An 18,015-nucleotide genomic window follows, 5' to 3' on the forward strand; every position below is an offset into this window, starting at 1 on the left:
AAAATGGCCCAGTGATTTTTTTCCCCTAGGAAAAAAAAAAAATCGCTGTTCTGTGCTTTTGGTATTTTGCCATTTTGCGTAATGACGTTCGTCTAAACAGCGTTTGCTGTTCATTTCATTCAATAAAATAATAGGGACCCTGCAAAACTGTAGTGTGTCAGCTTTGGATACTACCACTCTTTTTGTGCAGCCATTCAAAAATAAGCCACAGACCAGACTTCACTGACTGTATTTTCTTAACATACAGGTGAATCAATTTTCCCCATCAGAAGAACATTGCTGTGGTGGCAGGCCTTCATCATGATTATCAATACCATATATTTCTTCTTCTATATTTGTTATCTCAGCTAAAGCTTCCATTTTTTTCAAAGATTTCAACACTGCAACCTTCAGACACTTAGTGGTGATTTTTTTTTTAATTTCCAAAAATGCAACTTTAAAGGAAAAATCCACTCTCACCTGCAGATTAACTCAACTCTGAGGTTTCTTTTCTTCCTACAGTATGGTTTAGTTACCAAAAACAAGTCTGCAATTATAAAACTTTCATCTCCTGACTGCTAGAATCAAAGGAAGAGAAAACTTTTACTTTTTTAAGCTTAACCTCTTGCATGACTTTGATGTAAGAATTTGTTTGTGCCTGTATTAACACAGGGGAATTCTGTGGCTTTTCCTATCAGGTACTATCCACATTCTATAGGTAGGCCCTCAAACTTGCTTGCTGATGTCAGCAGATGCTACAAAAAGACATGCACACAGTGTGGTGGAACTTTTCTCCATTCGCTTTGTTGCAGGGAAGAAGAGCAATTTTATCAGCATGCATAGCTGACCACATCTTTTTGACAGCAATCCAACTGCTGGAGCTACTTTTTTATGCATGGGCAACACCTTTACAGAGAATAATGTTTTAGTTTTACACAGTAGAGAATATAGTTTTGATGAAGTAAACACATGATGCTGATACAAAAGAGTACAAATAATTATTATTATTTTTTTTTTTAACCCGGACACCGGATACTGAAACAGAAGAGTAAAAGGATATCCACATAGCACAGTTGTTTATCCAACTTGAATGCAAAGATGGATACTATCAGTTCACTGATGCTATAACATTCAGGTGTGTGACTTCACTGTTCGTGTACAGACAGTGGTATTTTTGCTTTGCTAACTACTATTTTATCATGGTCAGAGTACAGTTTTGATGAAATGTAATTGTGCTATAATATAACAAATCAAGAGGATAGCAGCACAGCATCAGAAGGATGTAATGCAAAAAGACGTGTCTCATTACAAAAAAAAAACAGTAGGCTCCCCGTATTTTGATGCATAATTATATAAATATATCCACATCGGACGGTGTGGCTCAGGCCTCTCCAAGCAACAGTGAACCCTGGCAACTGCTTCCCCCACTCATTTCATACTGCCAATAATCATGACAAATGTTCTCTACTTATTTCCTAAAGTGCTTCAGTTTTACCCTTTCCTTCTAAAAAACTGCTCATGCTGTGACACTTATTATATATTATACAACGACCTCCAACTAATATTCAAAAATGTGCTTCGGAGTTCTAGTAATGGAAAAGGTCCGGTCGCCCGGACATTTTCCATTACTATAACTCTTTTTACAGCAACGGAGAACGCAAGATCTCTGTTGCTTCACACTGTCTTGCTATGTTAAATGAATTTAACATAGCGAGACAGCTTTAAAAAAAAGCAACACAGATTCTCCGTAGCTTTTTTTAAAGCTGTCTCGCTATGTTAAACTCCTTTAACATAGTGAGACAGTTTGAAAAAAGCAACGGAGATCTTGCTTTCTCCGTTGCTTTTTTCAAAACTGTCTCGCTATGTTAAATGGGTTTAACATAGCGAGACAGCTTTAAAAAAGCAACAGAGACTCCGTTGTTTTTTTTAAAGCTGTCTCGCTATGTTAAACCCATTCAACATAGCGAAACAGTTTGTGAAAAGCAACGGAGACCTTGCTTTTGCCCACAGCTCTGATGTACTGCGTAGGTATATGCATGCGCAGTACATCACAACTGCCGCAGAATACCAGACAGCTGCAGAAGGGCAGCAAGGAGGCATTATACAATGCCATTATTTAAGAAAAGTAATTTTTTTTTCTTAAATAATGTCATTGTATAATAGCAATAACCCACTTCTGGGTTTGGGTAATGCTGGATTTACCCACGGTTGGCTTTGTTTGGCCACTCAGGCTTCGACCTCGTGACCAAACCACACCAACCGTGGGTAAATCCAGCATTACCCACACCCAGGCGTGGGTTATTGCTATATTAACCCTTAAAAGGATAACTGGGATCACACAACATATAACTTGAGGGATCCATGCATGGGATAAAGCATTTAGGAGTTGCTTTTGTCAATCAGTAGTACAGGGGGTAGTCCTGGGGTAATTTTTTTTCCCCCACCCATAGATCTAAGTTGTGCTTGAAAATGGACAGGGATGAACTTTGTTTTTTATGTGCATGGGGAGTCCGTTCCACATGAGTGGTATCCTCTGTGAAATATACCTGTCCCTCCAAACTGTTCCACTGATGTTGCAGAGGAGCTCATCCATGACCTAGGAGTGAGTTTGGGAAAAGACACCTCAGTCAAGTACAACCTTAAGTTAGCACCTAAAGGCTTGACAGACTGCTCCAAGTGAGAAGGCCAGACATGGGCATGTCCTAGACATGTGAACACTATAGAGGTATAAATGGAAATGAGGAAATATGTTTAACGTTAGGGGTCCTCCCCCTCCATATCACAACTCCTTAATCTGCTTACATTATCCTGGCATGAACTCAAACTGCATGAGACCCCCAGTCTGTGTTCGGCAACCTCCATTGCTGCCACCTTGACAAAACTGAGGTAAGCCTTGAGGGTTTCCCTTTCGGTTCATGAGGAAGACTGCAGCCGAAATGCTAGTAATTATTCATCATTTCTTAACAATGCAAATGGGTTGATCCATGGGGTTCCTATCAGCAGACCGAAGACACATGTTTTCAAATGTGTTTTGGTCGAACTGACAAAATTGACATTGCAAAATATCGAAGCGGCATGTATGCATCCCTGGGAAAGAATTTGCTTGGCCGCTTCGGTACTTTGCCGTTTTCGGCACTGTAGTGCGGTCTCGGAGTTAGTATATTTAAGTAGGGGGGTGGGTGTGGGGGACAAAGCTCCCCACTTAATCTCATGTTTTAATCTGCTTTTTTTTTTTTTTTTTTTTTTGGAACAGCGATTTTAAACTCCTTGGGAAAAAAATCGCTGTTCTGACAGTTCGGTTTTGTAAGCTTTTGCTTACATGGGGTCGATTAATCATCGTTCGCTTACCTACGCGTTCGGTGATCTAATATAGACCCGATCCACGGATCCTATTTAGTCATGACCAGGAATACAAAGCCAACGATAAACATAATGCTAGCCATGAGAATACTTTAGTGTTATCAAAAACATGTTTTTGGAAGGTGGAAAGGAACCTGGGGTATTTGGAAAACCCACAGTGTCTCATGAAGTAAGTGCAAACTCCACACACTGACTGGAATTAAGGCTTGTGTCCTGGACCCTGTAGCTGTGAGGAAGAGATGCCTTGCCATTCTGTCACAAAGCTGCCCACTTTGTATCTCATGGCTCCATAATGCAAAGCCAAAACTCATATCTGCAATTCCCAGAATGGAAAAAAAAAAACAACAAAACTAACAAAGAGCAGCAAATATCAGCTATCACTGCTCTCCTTTAAAGTTACTTTTTGCCCCCGTCCTTCTCTTCCAGTATTTATACATACTAACTCCAAGACTGCTATAATGTTTGAAAAAAAAATGAATACTCCAAAACACAGCTATCTTGGTCTTAGTGTATGTAAGTCCTCATTCAAACATTCAATCTTACTATTCCAGGGCTACTTCTTACAAGCTTTGGAATTTAAAACTGTTACCGATATTCTACTTCTGGGCAGCAGATACTGCCTTTGTGGTTCTTGGCCTGTGGGCTACCATCCAGATGAACACTTTGAAAGTTTCAGTGTTTCCACCACTGAAAACCAAGCTCCATACTGGGAGACTAACATTAAAGGACTTATTAGCTGAGTATGCCTCTCATAGGTAGGTACTAGGCGATCTGCCCGAAGGCATTTATAAGCCTAGCCGGAATGTGTTGGCTTTCGCCACCCCCTTAGATTAGTTCCCTGTGCCTCTGTCCAGCACAGCCATTGAAGTGATCCCTGGGGTAAACTTTTTGTTTCCCATCCACTCGTCAAGGTTTTTCTTGAAGAGGCTTAGCGAGGAGGCTCTGCCTAGTGTAGATTGGAATCTTGTTCCAGAGCATGGGAAGTCTCTGGGACAAGAATCTATCCCTCCAGCATGTCCTATTTATTGTTGTGGTGAGGTTTAGATCCCTGGTGCGTGTGGCTCGAGGGGATATGGTTTTCTTTAGGTGGAGCATGTCCATCAATTCTGGGTTGGACATGACCTTGTATGTCAGGCAGACATCACCTGTGAGTAGGCGGTATGCAACCAAGTACAGCTGAAGTTTCTTCAGTCGAGCTGCATAGGGTATCTGCTTGAGGCCAGTGATCCTCTTGGTGAGGTACTTCTGTGGTCTTTCCAGTTGCTGCAGGTGTAAGGTACATCCCAAATGGGGCATTGCACTCTTATGATAGGTCTGATGAGTGATGCGTAGGGGGGCCCAATGACCTATTTCGATCTGGAAGCAAACCCTTTTGTGATTAGGTGGGCCACACAGAAGGATTTTCTAACCACTTTGGCAATGTGATTATCAAAGAAGAGGTTACTATCTACTTGGGTCCCCAGATTCCTTATTACATCTTCCGTATTTAGGGGGCTACCACCTATGTGGTAGTTTGTAGGTACTTTGTTTTTTCCAAAGGGGGATGACTATGCACTTTTTGGCATTTAGCTTGAGGCCATGGTTTTGACACCAGGTATCTGTCTCAGTGATGCCCTTTTGGAGGATGTCTGTGTCAGCCGGAGAGTCATTTATAGCCCCTAGTTTGCAGTTGTCTGTGAACTTGGTCAGCCATAGTCCTCCTGTGCTTTCCTGTACCTCTGAGAAGTATATGCCGAACAGGAGAGGGTCCCAGGACTGAGCCCTGGGGAACGCCACTTGTAACTGATTTAGAGTCAGATCTAGCTCCTGCAACTCTTACCATGTGGGTTCTGTCCGTGAGTCAGTTGGAAACCCATCTCATGACATAGGGGTTTATGTTCAGGCTGGTGAGCTTGTCTATAATACCTGAGTGGGGAATGGTGTTGAAGGCCTTTGCGAGGTCTAGGTAGGCTGTGTGGACCACCTTTCCCTCATCTATAGCCTTGGTAACTGTCTCAAAGAAGTCCACCAGGTTTAGAAGGCATGATCTGTCCTTAACAAAGCAGTACTGGGTAGGGTCCAGTGTTTGGAGGTTTCCAATGTCTCTGTTAATGAGATCCATGATGATGCACTCCATAGCTTTGCAGACCAAGCTAGTCAGGCTTATAGGGAGATAGTTCCCGGGGTCTGTTGTGGCTCCATAACCGTTGCTGTGCGCCACTCTGTGGGCACGTAGCCTGTGGAGAGGCTGAGTTTAAACAGTGTGTTTAGGTGAGGGGTTAGTTCATCTTTGAGCTCGTGTAGAACGCAGCCTGGGACACCGTCCGGTCCCACTGATGCTGTGTTTTTGGCTTTGGAGAGGGCTGTTTTAACCTGAGTATCTGTGATTTCAGGGGCATTACATTCTTCTGGTATAGTTATGGGCCCTTTTGGGCATGGGGGGGTGAAGTTTGCACTGAATCTGTCTGCCAGGATGTTGGCTATATCGGTTGGTTCAGTTTATTTTATGGCATTCTGCACTAACTCCGAGCAGATCTGAGAATTGCCACTTAGATTCTTGACATAGCTAAAGAATGCCTTGAAAAATTGCCTGGAGTCCATGGCAATTTTTCTTCTGAAGCTAGCCTTGGACGATTTTATGAGGGAACGTAGTTTCTTGCTGATACTGACCAGGGATGTCTTCGCTTCTTGGGATTTTACTCTTTTCTGTACTAGTTTCCTCCTTCTACTGTATAGCTTGTTTATGGCAGGGGTCCACCAGACTGTTTTCCTTTTCTTGGAGGAGTGAGTCTTGGTTTTGTTTGGGATAGCATGATCCATGCATTCTTGTAGGTGCCCATAGAGTGCATTAGTAAAGGATTTTGCAGCTTGGACAGCGTTATTCTTTAGCAAGTGGGCTTTGAAACTTCCCAACTCTGTCTTAAGGAATGTGAAGTTTGCTTTTGAAAAGTTTTTCATGGTGGTTTCTTTGACCAGGGGTGGTGACGGAATGTGGATATCCAGAGTGATTAGTTTATGGTCAGATCTAACCAGCGAGGGGTTGACCCCTAGTGTGGAACACCGGTCGTCCATGTTGGTGATGACCAGGTCCAATATGTTGTCACCTCTGGTGAGGGTGTTGACCAATTGATCCAGGGCATTTGAGTTTATAAATTCTAGGAAATGTTGGGCAAGGAAGTTTGTACTTGAGTAGTTCTCCCAGTTAATGTTTGGGTAATGGAAATCACCCAATATCAGGGTGTTTGGTAGGACCTTTATGTTTCCCAGTGTTTCCAGGAATGCAGAGTGGGGGTCCTGGGACATGGTAGGTGATCTGTAGCAAGCTACAGTTTGAATATCAGTTTTGCCCATTGTTAGTTGCACGTGGATGATCTCTGAAGCATCGTGCTGTGCCACTAACCTGGAGGTGTGGGTATCCTTGATGAATATGGATACTCCCCCGCCTTTTGTATTTCAGTCCGGGTTTTGTGGCCGAAATGTATGGTATGAGTTGTAGCCTGGTAGTGCTGGGGTGCTCTCTGGAGCCTTAAACCATTTTTCTGTTACTGCACATATACTGATTTTCTTCATACTGAGGAGTGCCTCGAGTGCGTGCATTTTGAGGTTTAGACTTCTGGCATTGAGTAGCATTACCCTCAGTTTTTTTTTTTACTTGTACTATTTATGGCGGTGGGTTTGTCTTTTGAGCCTTGCCTAAAAAAGGCACTATGGGGGTGGCAAGAGCCTTGGCCAGTATTAGAAAGCCTAACGATGACAGGTACAAGCCGTCTCTAAAGAAGCAGCATGGCTTGTCGAGCATGTCATCCCAGGCTGACATTACTGGATCCCCTTTGAATGACACCAGAAGCTTAGCCATTGTTGAAATTGATAATTTTTTCTCTATACCATGGTATCATTCTTGGTGAGGGCAGGATGCTACTCAGGGTCAGGGTCATACCGGCCTGGGCTATGTGATCAGAGAGCTCCTCCATGTCTCTTTTCATGTAGTCCAGGGAGGTATGGCTCAGGTCATTCACACCAACATGGACAATGACAGAGTCATATTTGTACTTGTTCTGGAGTGACCTGAGTGCTTGTGTTATGTGGTGGATCCTGGTACCCAACAGGCAGATAACAGTAACCTTCTCCTTGTTCAGCCTAGTGAGTGGGATGTCAGTGTGCCTGACTATAGAGTCACCTATTACTAGTGTGTTGGGTATGTTATTTTGCCTTAAGGGCTGTGATTGTGTGGCACACTGGTTTTGTGAAGTATATGTTTTATGGTTTGTGTTGGGGGGTGGAGGTTGCTTGGATGCCTGCTTTGGAGGTCTCTGTTGCTTTTGCAGATTTTTATTTAGAGCCTCCGAGTATGTTTTCGTGTATTTATGTGTGTTTTTTGCCAGTGCTGGTTTCATAGGTCTATGTGAGACTGGTGGTGTGATGCAAGTAATTCCCTTCTCCTCTTGACTGCCTGGTGCAGTCTTGGGTTGAGAGAGCTTAGCCTCCAGTTTGGCTGTATAGTTGCATCTCTCACATGTATTAGTGTTTGGTGGAAGGAAAAGAAGGTTGTCTGTGTACATGAGGCAATTGTAACACTGCCTCAAAATGCCCAGATTCACCAGTTGGACTGGAGAGTACACCTGCAACTGTCCTTTGGACATGCCTGGATAGGTACAGTGAACTGTTTTACTGATTGGCTGGTAAGGTTGAATAGAGAGCCTTGTCCTTCTCTACAGTATGGGGGGGGGGGGGTCTAGTGCTAAGGTTTATTAGTGCTTGCTATGAGTTTTGAGCAAGTGCCGGGATGAGAAGTGAATGGTTTGAGTGATTAAGTTCAAAGTTTGTATGACATCACAGTGTGCACTAACAAGTACACACACACACATACACACACACACACACACACACACTTAGGGGCAAGGAGGACAGAAACTCTGAAATGTGCCAAAAATCAGGATATCACAGAAGGTATCCCAATAAAGTACAGTTGTGTACACTTAACATAAATGTAGATGTCAAGAGTGTATTCACTGTTGCAGTCCTGACTTATGGGATTTCCTGCTTTGGAAACCTTTGGTCGGCCCAACTACCAGAGTAAAAATCTCCCTCCTTCCTGAGCTGACAGACCTCCTACCTTGACGTCAGGATGGTTGGGTATAAAGGGATCCATCTGATGCCATGACATCAATTTTTTTCTTGCCCCTATAAGATAGGAGCCTCATAAATGAATCTTAAACAACAGACCAGGTTAGAGGAAGGAGACCTGTAGGGCATCCCTGCAGAGGGTCCTCTAGAAGAGAAGGACAGAGAGAAAAGCTGTTACTGTAAGGAGAATAAGGGGGGTGGGGGGAGGGAAAGATGACTGCAACAATGAATATACTCAAACATCTCCATTTACAGTAAGTGTACACAACTGCACTATGTTCTTCGTGCTTCACTGTTGCAGTCCTGACTTATGGGATGATTCTCAAAGCTGAGATGAGGGTGGAATGTGCCTTAAGGGGAAGACAGGAAGCCCTGCAAGATGGTAGTGGTAAATCCTGCTCTAAACTTGTAGAAGGCTGACAGGTGGTAGTGCTTGGTAAAGGTGTGCATCGATGACCAAGGTAGCTGCTTCCAAAATATCTTTGGTAGGTACTCGCCTTAGGAAAGCAGTAGAGGTAGAAGTGGCCCTAGTTGAGTGGCTCCTAACAGATTCAGAGGACTTTTTACCATGGTAGAAGTAACAAAAGGAAATACAGTGAGAGATCCACTTGGAAATAGTTTGCTTGGAGACTGTTTTGCCTTCAGAGCCCAAGGCAAAGGAAACAAACAGTTGTTCTGATTTTCTGAAAGTTTTAGTCCTGTCAAGGTAGTAGCAAAGTTGCCTGTGTACATCCAAGGAGTGAAGGATTCTTTCCCCTTGGTTCTGTGGCTGTGGGGAGAAGGCAGGCAAGTGCATGACTAAGTTCAGGGAAGTGTCCGTGACCACATTGGGCATAAAGGAAGGATTAGTTCTGAGTGAAACTCTGGCTGGGTGGAAGATAAGAAAGGGTTCCTCTGCCATGAGGGCAGGGCCACAAGGGCTTGCAACTTAGAGACCCTCCTAGCTGAGGTGATAGCCAGTAGAAGGGCAGTCTTCCAGGTCAAGAATTTTAAATCAGCTAAAGCAGTTGGTTCAAAGGGGGTAAAGTCAATTAAGTTGAGGTCCCAAAGAGGGGTGGGGTTGCCTCCTGCTGGGTCTGACGTGCTGCACTCCCCTAAGGAACTGATTCATTAGGAAGTGGGAAAGATAGGAGGAAGAGCAGGGATGTGGCTGAAATGGTAGAACCGTGTATCTTAATGGATGAGAAGGATAGACCTTTGTCCACTAAGATATCCAGGTACTCCAAAAATGGCTGAAATGTTGGTAGAGACAGGGTTGAGGCCTTGTTGCTGACACCAAATAGAGAATCCTTTCCACTTGGCAGAGTATGTTTTCCTAGTCCTGGGTCTTCCAGACACTGAGGATATTAAGTACCTGACTACTTAGGGATTGCTCAGGGTAGCATTTTGATGAATTATCCAGGCAGAGAGTTTGAGAGTCTGCAGGTTGGGGTGCACAAGCTTTACCTTTGCCGGAGTCAGCAGATCCACTCTCTGGGGTAACTGCCAAGGTTTTACTTTGGTCAAACTCAGTAGAAGGGGGTACCAGTGCTGCCTGGGCCAGTATGGAGCTATCAGGATGGCCCTTGGTCCTTCTTCCCTGATTTTTAAGAGGACCCTTGGAAGTAAAGACAGGAGAGGCAATGCATAAAGAAATAGGTATCTCCAGAGGAAGGAGAAGGTATCTGTTCTCTAGACTGTGTGGAATTTGCTCCTGGAAAATAAATTTTTTAACTGACCGTTTTCGTCAGTGGCAGAGAGAGATCTATTTGAGGGGCTCCCCATTTCTGGACTATGCTGAGAAATGTTTCATGATGCAGCTGCCACTCGTGGGGATCCATTGTGTGTCTACTGAGGCGGTCTCTGCTAGAGTGTTCTGAGCCTCTGGAAGATAATGAGCCATCAAGTGCAATCCCATAGCACTGGCAGTCTCCCAGATCTGCACTGCCAGTTGGCAAAGAGGGTATGAGTGGGTGCCTCCTAGTTTGCTTATGTACCACATGACTGTTATGTTGTCTGTTATGATAAGTAGAACTCCTGGTTTCCAGTGATCCTTGAAGGCTACCATGCCCTTCTGTACTGCCAGGAATTCATTCCAGTTTATGTGCTTATGTCTGAACTGTTCTTCCCAGTTGTCCTGGTACAGGAGATGTTGGAAATAGGGTCCCTAGGCTGTGTCTGAAGCATCTGTGGTTAACGTTTGGTCCTGAAGGATGAACCTGAAGGGGAGACCTTTGTTCTGTGCACATGTTCATGCCCACCATGCCAATTCCTCCCTGAAACAGTGGAATAGTTTGATTTTTGTCTCCAGGGACTGGGACTGCTAACACTACAAATTCTTGAGGTACTACTGAAGCTTCCTCATGTGTAGCTTGGCTAGAGAGATCATTAGTATACAGGATGACATGTAGCCCAGTGCTCTGAGGAATTCCCTGGATGACAGGCACTGCCTCGGCATAATGTACTAGAAGTACTGAGTTAAGAAGGAAGCCTTATCTGGTGGGAGAAAGGCCTTCTGGAGGGATGAATCCTGTTGGAAGGGTTTGTGTTTGATTTGCTGAGGTTTTTGGTGAACCCTAGGGAAGAGAATAAGGTCTGGGTGAAGGCCAGATCCTTGACTAGCTTGGACTGACAAGTGGCCTGAATGAGGCAGTCGCCCAGATATGGGTAAATCTGGATGCCTCTTGTTCTGCAGAAGGCGATCACAGGGGCCACACATTTGGTGAAAACCCTGGGAGCAGTAGACAAGCCAAAGGGAAGTGCAGAAAATTGAAAGTTACTGGTACCTGCTCTGAAGTGAAGAAAACTTCTGCAGGATTCTTCTATAAGGATATGCAAGTAGGCATCTTTCAGGTCCAAGGTGACCATTTGAGCCTGAGGTGTGATCATGGGAAGAAACATTTGAAGAGTAAACATTTTGAATTTTGGGCTAGGAGGGACTGACTAAGGATGGACAGATCCAGGATAGGACGCCAAGAGCCTTCTTTCCTGAGGACCAGGAACAGCCTGAAGTATAACCCTTTTCCTATCTGGTGGTCTGGTACTATTTCCACAAAGCCCTGAGAGCACACATTGTGAATCTGAAAAAATGGCCTCTGCTCTTTGGTTTTGTGGCACATCTGGGTTGCCTGAGAATTTTAATTGTTCTTGGAAAATGAGCCTGTAGCCATTTGAGATTACTTCCAGAATCCATTTGTCGGAGGTGATGAGGGCCCAGTTTTTCTTTAATAGAGAATGTCTTCCTCCTATCTTGTTCAGGTTGGGGGGGTTGGGAGGGGGATGAGTCATCGCTGATCTCTGCTAGGGCCCTGTGGCCTAGAATTCCCTGGCCTGGGTGTTCTTGAGGACCACTGCCTTGCCCTCTCCAATAGCTGCTGCTGCCTATCAGGTCTTTCGGTTCGGGTTTTCCTCTGACTGGGTTTTGACTGGAAGGGAAAGGACTGATGTTTAGTGGGAAAATTCCTACTGAACCTAGATGGCTGAACTTGGAGGAAGTCTTTGACCATCTGCATGGATTTTGCTTTATCCTCCATCTTTTTTAAAACAGCCTCAGCCTTTGGTCCATAAAGGGAATCCTTATCTAGGGGTGCATCTAGCAGTTTAGATTTGACATGCACTGGTAATGTCTGTTCCCTAAACCAAGAATGCCTTTTGATGACTGAGCCAGAAACAGGAGCTCTGGAAGATGCCTCTAGGGCAAAATATCCACAATGCAAGGACTGCTTAGCTACCTGGGAACTGGAATGGCAGAGATCCAACAATTCCCTGGAGGTGTTCATGACCTCCAGGGAGGAAATCCTTTGCTTCATTTTTTCCAAACTACTCTGCTGGTATTTTATCATATGGAATTGGCAACTGAGGGCCCTCATGGCCAGGGCAGATGAAGTGTAAACCTTCTTCCCAAATCTGTCAAGGGCCCTGCTTTCTTTGCCAGTAGGTAAAGGGTTTTTAGAAGTACTAGCCCTTTTTTGGGGCTTGGTGTGACAACCTCTGGGTCAGCAGAGGGGTTCTTAAAAAGGAATTTATGTGAGTCTAGTACCCTGTAAAACCAGTCTGGTTTATGAGGGGCTGGGAGAAGAAAGTCTGGATTGAGAGATGATTCCATAAAGACATCTTCTACCACTTCCAAAACTGGAGGGATAGCCAAGGGTTTGTGTTGAGGGAGATCAAGGAACTCCCTGACCCTCTTTTTTGCTTGGGGCTTCTCCTGGTGCCTGCCACATTGGCATGCTGTGTCTCCCCAAAGGTAATGTCCTTAGGGGATGAAGCAGAAGGCAACACCTCTTCTCAATCAGAATCCTCAAATGAGGTAAGAAAGGGTTTATCTTCCAGGACAGAGTCCTCCTGCTCAGAGTCTTCATCTGAATCAGGGAATTGTGAAAAGGTCCTCGACCAACCTGACCAAATCCTGCTGATAAACCTGTGGGGCGGGAGCCAGTAGGCCTAAGCTCAGTACCTGAGGTCGAGCTCTTTTTAGGTGTAGCTTTTGCCTTGGGCCTGGGCATATCCGCTAATCTGACACCAGTCTCCTTGAAAAAAATAACTGATGTTGGCGGACACCCTGATGGGATGCTGTCAGTTGAGGATCGTTCGCCAGAAGCCGAGTTGAGAGACCTGACATGTTGGACTCGGAAAGGGTCTCGACAGAGGCTTGCACCACCACTTCACTCACAGAAGGGGGTTGCAGAGGCACCTCTCCTTCTACAATAAGCCTTGGGGGACTGGCAGACGGAGAAAGGGTGTTGTATGAAGCCCTAAGTTTGGGTCTTTTTTCCTTTTTTCGCTTAGGGAGCTCAACCTTGGGATGACCAATGGACACCATCGTGCAAATGAAAGCAGATTACTGACTAAGGTGCTTAGACAAGACTTCGGCCCTACCCTTTACAGTCCTAGTACTGAGTAGGGTGCACAGTTGGCAGTTAGGGATGCTGTGGTTTGGGACGAAACAAGCGACACACAAGGTATGAAAGTCTCTGTGTGGGATTTGTTTACCTCAAAGGAGACGGTTTTTAACTTTATCTGACATGAGTCGTAAGTAAAAAAAAAAAAAAAAAAAAAAGGAAGGGTTCCCAATAGGGTACTTAGATTTAGAAGATTTTCTCACTCCGGTGTGGACCAACTGATGCACTCAACTGGTTTGGGCTCTAATGGCAAGAAAGACTGATGTCATGGCATCAGCTGGCTCCCTTTATACCCAATAGTCCTGACGTCAAGGTAGGGCATCCGCCAGCTCAGGGAGGAGGGAGCTTTTTTTTTTTTACTCTGGTACTCAGGCCAACCAAGGGCTTCCAAAGCAGGAAATCCCACAAGTCAGGACTGCAACAGTGAAGCAAAAGAACATCTACAGGTTACATAAGGCTTCTGAGATGAGATCCTCTGGTGCTTTTAATGAGAAACTTGAAACTTGGAGGAAAAGGAACGGCCTAATCAGTGGGAAAGTATAGAAATGGTGTACGTACTGTCCAGTTTTATTTACTTATACTCTGTTAACTGGGTAAGTGAACTGTTCAAGACATCCTTTTCAGCAATGACCTGGGCCACCATGGCAAAAACAATAACAAGTAAGAAGTGCACTTAGGAATACAAAGAAAAGAAAACAATACTGCCAAATAAGGCCTCTGACAAAGACTGCATGTACAATACATAGCCAGGGTGTGAGACTGAATAAATACAATCATAAAACAATACTTACAAGAATGCATATATTACTGTTTAAATATACAATTTAAACATCATTATAAATACAAAACTGTATGTAAGCATATTGCATAGCTGAGTTAGTTGTTACTACAGTATAACAGACTAGGACACAGGAAGTGAATGTTGCACAGCTGTATATAAAAAAGTGGGACTGATTATATTTGCATCACTCTTGTTGTCCTAAGGACGCACTGTATCACAACAGGCTAAACCTGCAATTTTATTGAATAGAACCATCTGTACAATGAAACCCAAGAACTAATTCTAGCTAATGCACACTGAAAGTGGTTCCCAACAATGCTAGTGTTCTTTACGAAAGTTTCTACAAAGATCTCTTAAGAATTTTTTAGAAAGCAAAAAAAAAATGAAGAACGTGTGTGAATACAAACAGCCTTACATTAGGAAATTTGGTGCTGGTGATACTAAAGGGCCATTATTATGTCTGTTGCCTGTGTCCACTGCTGACAGCCTAATTCATAACCACCTAATAATGAAAACTGAACACTCATACACTATTAGATAACCATTATGAATTAAACAACTACAAATGTCACAGTACTCTCTCTCTGCCCTATGGAATACTACCGTCATGCAAGCAAACTAGACAATACTTATTTTCAGAAATTAAATGGGCGGTTGCTCCCTACTTAAAATCTTATGCTGTTTCTTTTACAAATTTCAGTAGGAAGGGCACAGGTATTAAAAGGGATCTAAATTTGTTCCTTCTGTGCCTTTGATTTATTTTAATGATTGGAGGCTACATCATCTTTTAGTCATACGCTAGATTAAAGACATAATCCGCGGTGGTGGTGCTGCGGTAGCGTTGTCGCCTCACAGTAAGACGCTGACCGGTTCGACTCTCAGCTAGAGCGTCTTCTGTGTGGTGACATGCGTGAATGGGCGTACCTTCATTGAAGGTTGTGCGTTAGGGCTGGCAACTCAGCACGTAAAAATCAACTGCCAATCATTAGCAGACCGGAGTTCCGCTGTGGCGACCCCTAACCGGGAAAAGCCGAAACACACAACAGCTAGATTAAAGACATAATAGGAATGGTAACCTCTGTTATATCTTGTCTTGGCAACATACCATCAGATGACCTCTAAGAATGAGGGGGACAATCTCGGTGACTGGAGGAGAATATCCATAATCATCACATGGTAAGTCTACCCGCCGTCGTCGTTTGCTGTGGGTCAATCCATTCTGCCCATAGTTCTTTGGACAGAAAATACGATACAAGCAGAACAGGAGGAGCACCAGGAATATTCCAGAGGCAAGTCCAAGAGCTGCTACCCTAATAATGAAAAAAATACAATGCAAAGAAAACATTTAATTTTATTTTGCAGTACTGCATCCTTTAACAGCTAACTCCTACACCGCAGAAAAAGAGACATTAACTGATACTCAGCATAATCCATTCCATTTGTTTAAAACACATTTCAGTAAGAAAAAACAGGTTCACTTACAAAAATTAATGAATGGATGTACAAATAAATAACTGGTTCAATTTAATTTACTTCTACATTCATTTACAATAAAACTGGGAAAATCTTATTGGAAATATATCTCTTTTCAGTGGCAACTGTTGCAGAAAAAGCTCTAAAACAAAAACAAAAAAAATGACAGTTTACAGGAAGAAAACAAACACCCAGTGCTCATCCGTATACCTTGGGTCATTTACGGGTTAAGCACTGCAAAGTGATTTTATCAGTTATCTTCTGCAATCCTACCTCATGCCAGACCATTTTGCTATACCCTTCTTGGTGGATATGATTATTTTTTTCCTGGTCTTTTCCAGGAATTAAATCCTTACTACCACCTCCTGGTCCAATCTCCATCTGAACTCTTCTGACTACCTTGGATACAGTATTCTTTACATTGCTAATTTATTAGCTGCTATATATTCATTTCTTACAGACATTGCTGTTTCATCTCTACAACCCATCCAAACTACTTTATTTTCTATGAGCTAATTTCTTTTTAGGTGCTCATTCTTACCTTTAATATAGGATTTGTTGTTTTTAGTGTGCCGTTTTATTTCATGAAATTATTATTTTTTTCTTTCAGGACACAGACCTCCAACTTCTTTGGACATTTTTTAAAATTTTAGAACTGTTGATATGCTTGATTGGTGTTTCACGAATGGGATATTTTCTTTTACACGAACCCTGGCCATTCTGCTACTGTGATTTTGAAACTGTTTTTCATTATTTATTGCAGGGTTTTATGTAGGTCGTGGTGGTGCAGTGGTTAGCATTGTCGCCTCACAGCAAGAAGTTCTCCGGTTCGATTCTTGGCTGGAGCGCCTTCTGTGCGGAGTCTGCATGACCTCCCCACGGTCGAGTGACATCTAAAGACATGCAGGTAGGTGCATGCGTAATGGGTGTGCCTTTGTTGAAGGTCGGGCATCGGGCTGGCACCTCGGCACTGTAAAAATCTACTGCCAATCATAAGCGGACCAGCGTTCCGCTGTGGCGACCCCTAACCGGGAAAAAGCCGAAAGGCATTACTGTTGCAGGGTTTTATGTATTAACAATTTATGGATGATTTTATAACTTTTGTGTCACATTTGATTAGTATTATCATTTTAAGGAAAATCTTCTTTAAATGCTCAGGGCACTGTTATGGTGCAAACTCTGCACTGTTGATCTAACTTTTATATTATTTTATCTAATATACTATACACTGGCTTACTCATTTTTTTTCCAGAGTTCAGTATATTTGATGTTAGGTGGGAAAGACAGGTAGGGCACCAAGGTACCTTAACGCCAGATGTGTCTGCAACAAGACTGGGATATTGTTGAGCTTGTTGTGAGGTACGGACTTTTTTATTATTAAAACCTGGTTAAGAAAGAATTATGGTCTAATTCTGACAGTGTTGGTGACATTGGCTTCTCTATTCTTCAGTATACATGGCTAAGTTGGCTGTGTAGTGTGGTAGTCATTGTCTATTGTGTGTAGCCACTAATTTGAAATAGATTAAAGTTGGCTGTACCAACTCATCCGAGTATGTAATGGGTACAGGATCAAACTATGGGTGGATCCTAATCTACCACCAACTAGGTAGTGTAAGGAAATTTCTTGCAGGAGTTTACTGACCTAGTCTCCCTAGTCTCCTTTGTGTTGGCATTCCTATTCTGGTTAACACTGGTAGTACTGCAGGATTTCAATACCAGGGATGATGAAGACTTTGGAATTTTTGTCAAAGAATTCCTTTGTATCATGAAAGGATTCAAGTTCGCTCAGGAGGTTAATACTCTGGACTTGGTTTTACGTGTGAAGAGGACTGACATGGAGGTGAACACCATCTCTTGGTCTGACCAGTCAGTTGTTTGTGTCTTGAACATATCCTCAGCTGCAGTGTCGCTAGTCTTGAAGGCTTGTGCAAGCTTATAATTTATCTTTCCCCTACTTTCCTTACTATGAGGCCCTAGGCCATGTACATCCCTAATTACATGGTTCGTCGGGTGCTATGGTTTGACTTACAGGCAAGGAGTTTAAAAGGTTGAGATTAAATCTGGAGCTCAAATGTAGCTGTGCAGAAAGAAAGCAGAACTGATAAAGCATAGCTTAAAAACCCCTCTCTGGAATCTTAACTGGCTGCTTGAAGGAGTACCCAAAATGTGCTGTTTTCAAGCATTCCCAAAAAACATATTTTACCTGACTTGGTCTACAGCTGGGTACCATCACATCACTTCTAGTACTATTCCTTTAATTTTTATCCAAACATACAGCCGATAGGTGTTATTCTGCCACCAGTAGTGCTGTATTTTTAGCATTTGATCTGTTGTTCTTCTTTTAATTTTATTCATTTTTGTCATTTAATGGTTTATCTGTACGCTTGCTGTTTTTGCATTGTTTTATGCTTATTCAGTATACTATAATAGTCACAAATT

The 18,015-nt window shown here is 43.2% G+C and overlaps 1 protein-coding gene across 2 annotated transcripts in view; it reads right to left on the bottom strand.

Annotated features, from left to right (window-relative positions):
• LOC122797194 (SREBF chaperone) overlaps positions 1-18,015 on the bottom strand; it is a 2,019,897-nt gene that overhangs the window by 786,630 nt on the left and 1,215,252 nt on the right. For both annotated transcript variants that reach the window (XM_044066018.1, XM_044066017.1), the window contains exon 15: positions 15,209-15,413. In XM_044066018.1, the coding sequence (XP_043921953.1) occupies positions 15,209-15,413 (205 nt within the window). The remainder of the gene's footprint in view (positions 1-15,208; positions 15,414-18,015) is intronic.

This window comes from Protopterus annectens, chromosome 3.part0 (genome assembly GCF_019279795.1).
Source record: "Protopterus annectens isolate FY-2018-M chromosome 3.part0, PAN1.0, whole genome shotgun sequence".
Lineage (NCBI taxonomy): Eukaryota > Metazoa > Chordata > Ceratodontiformes > Protopteridae > Protopterus > Protopterus annectens.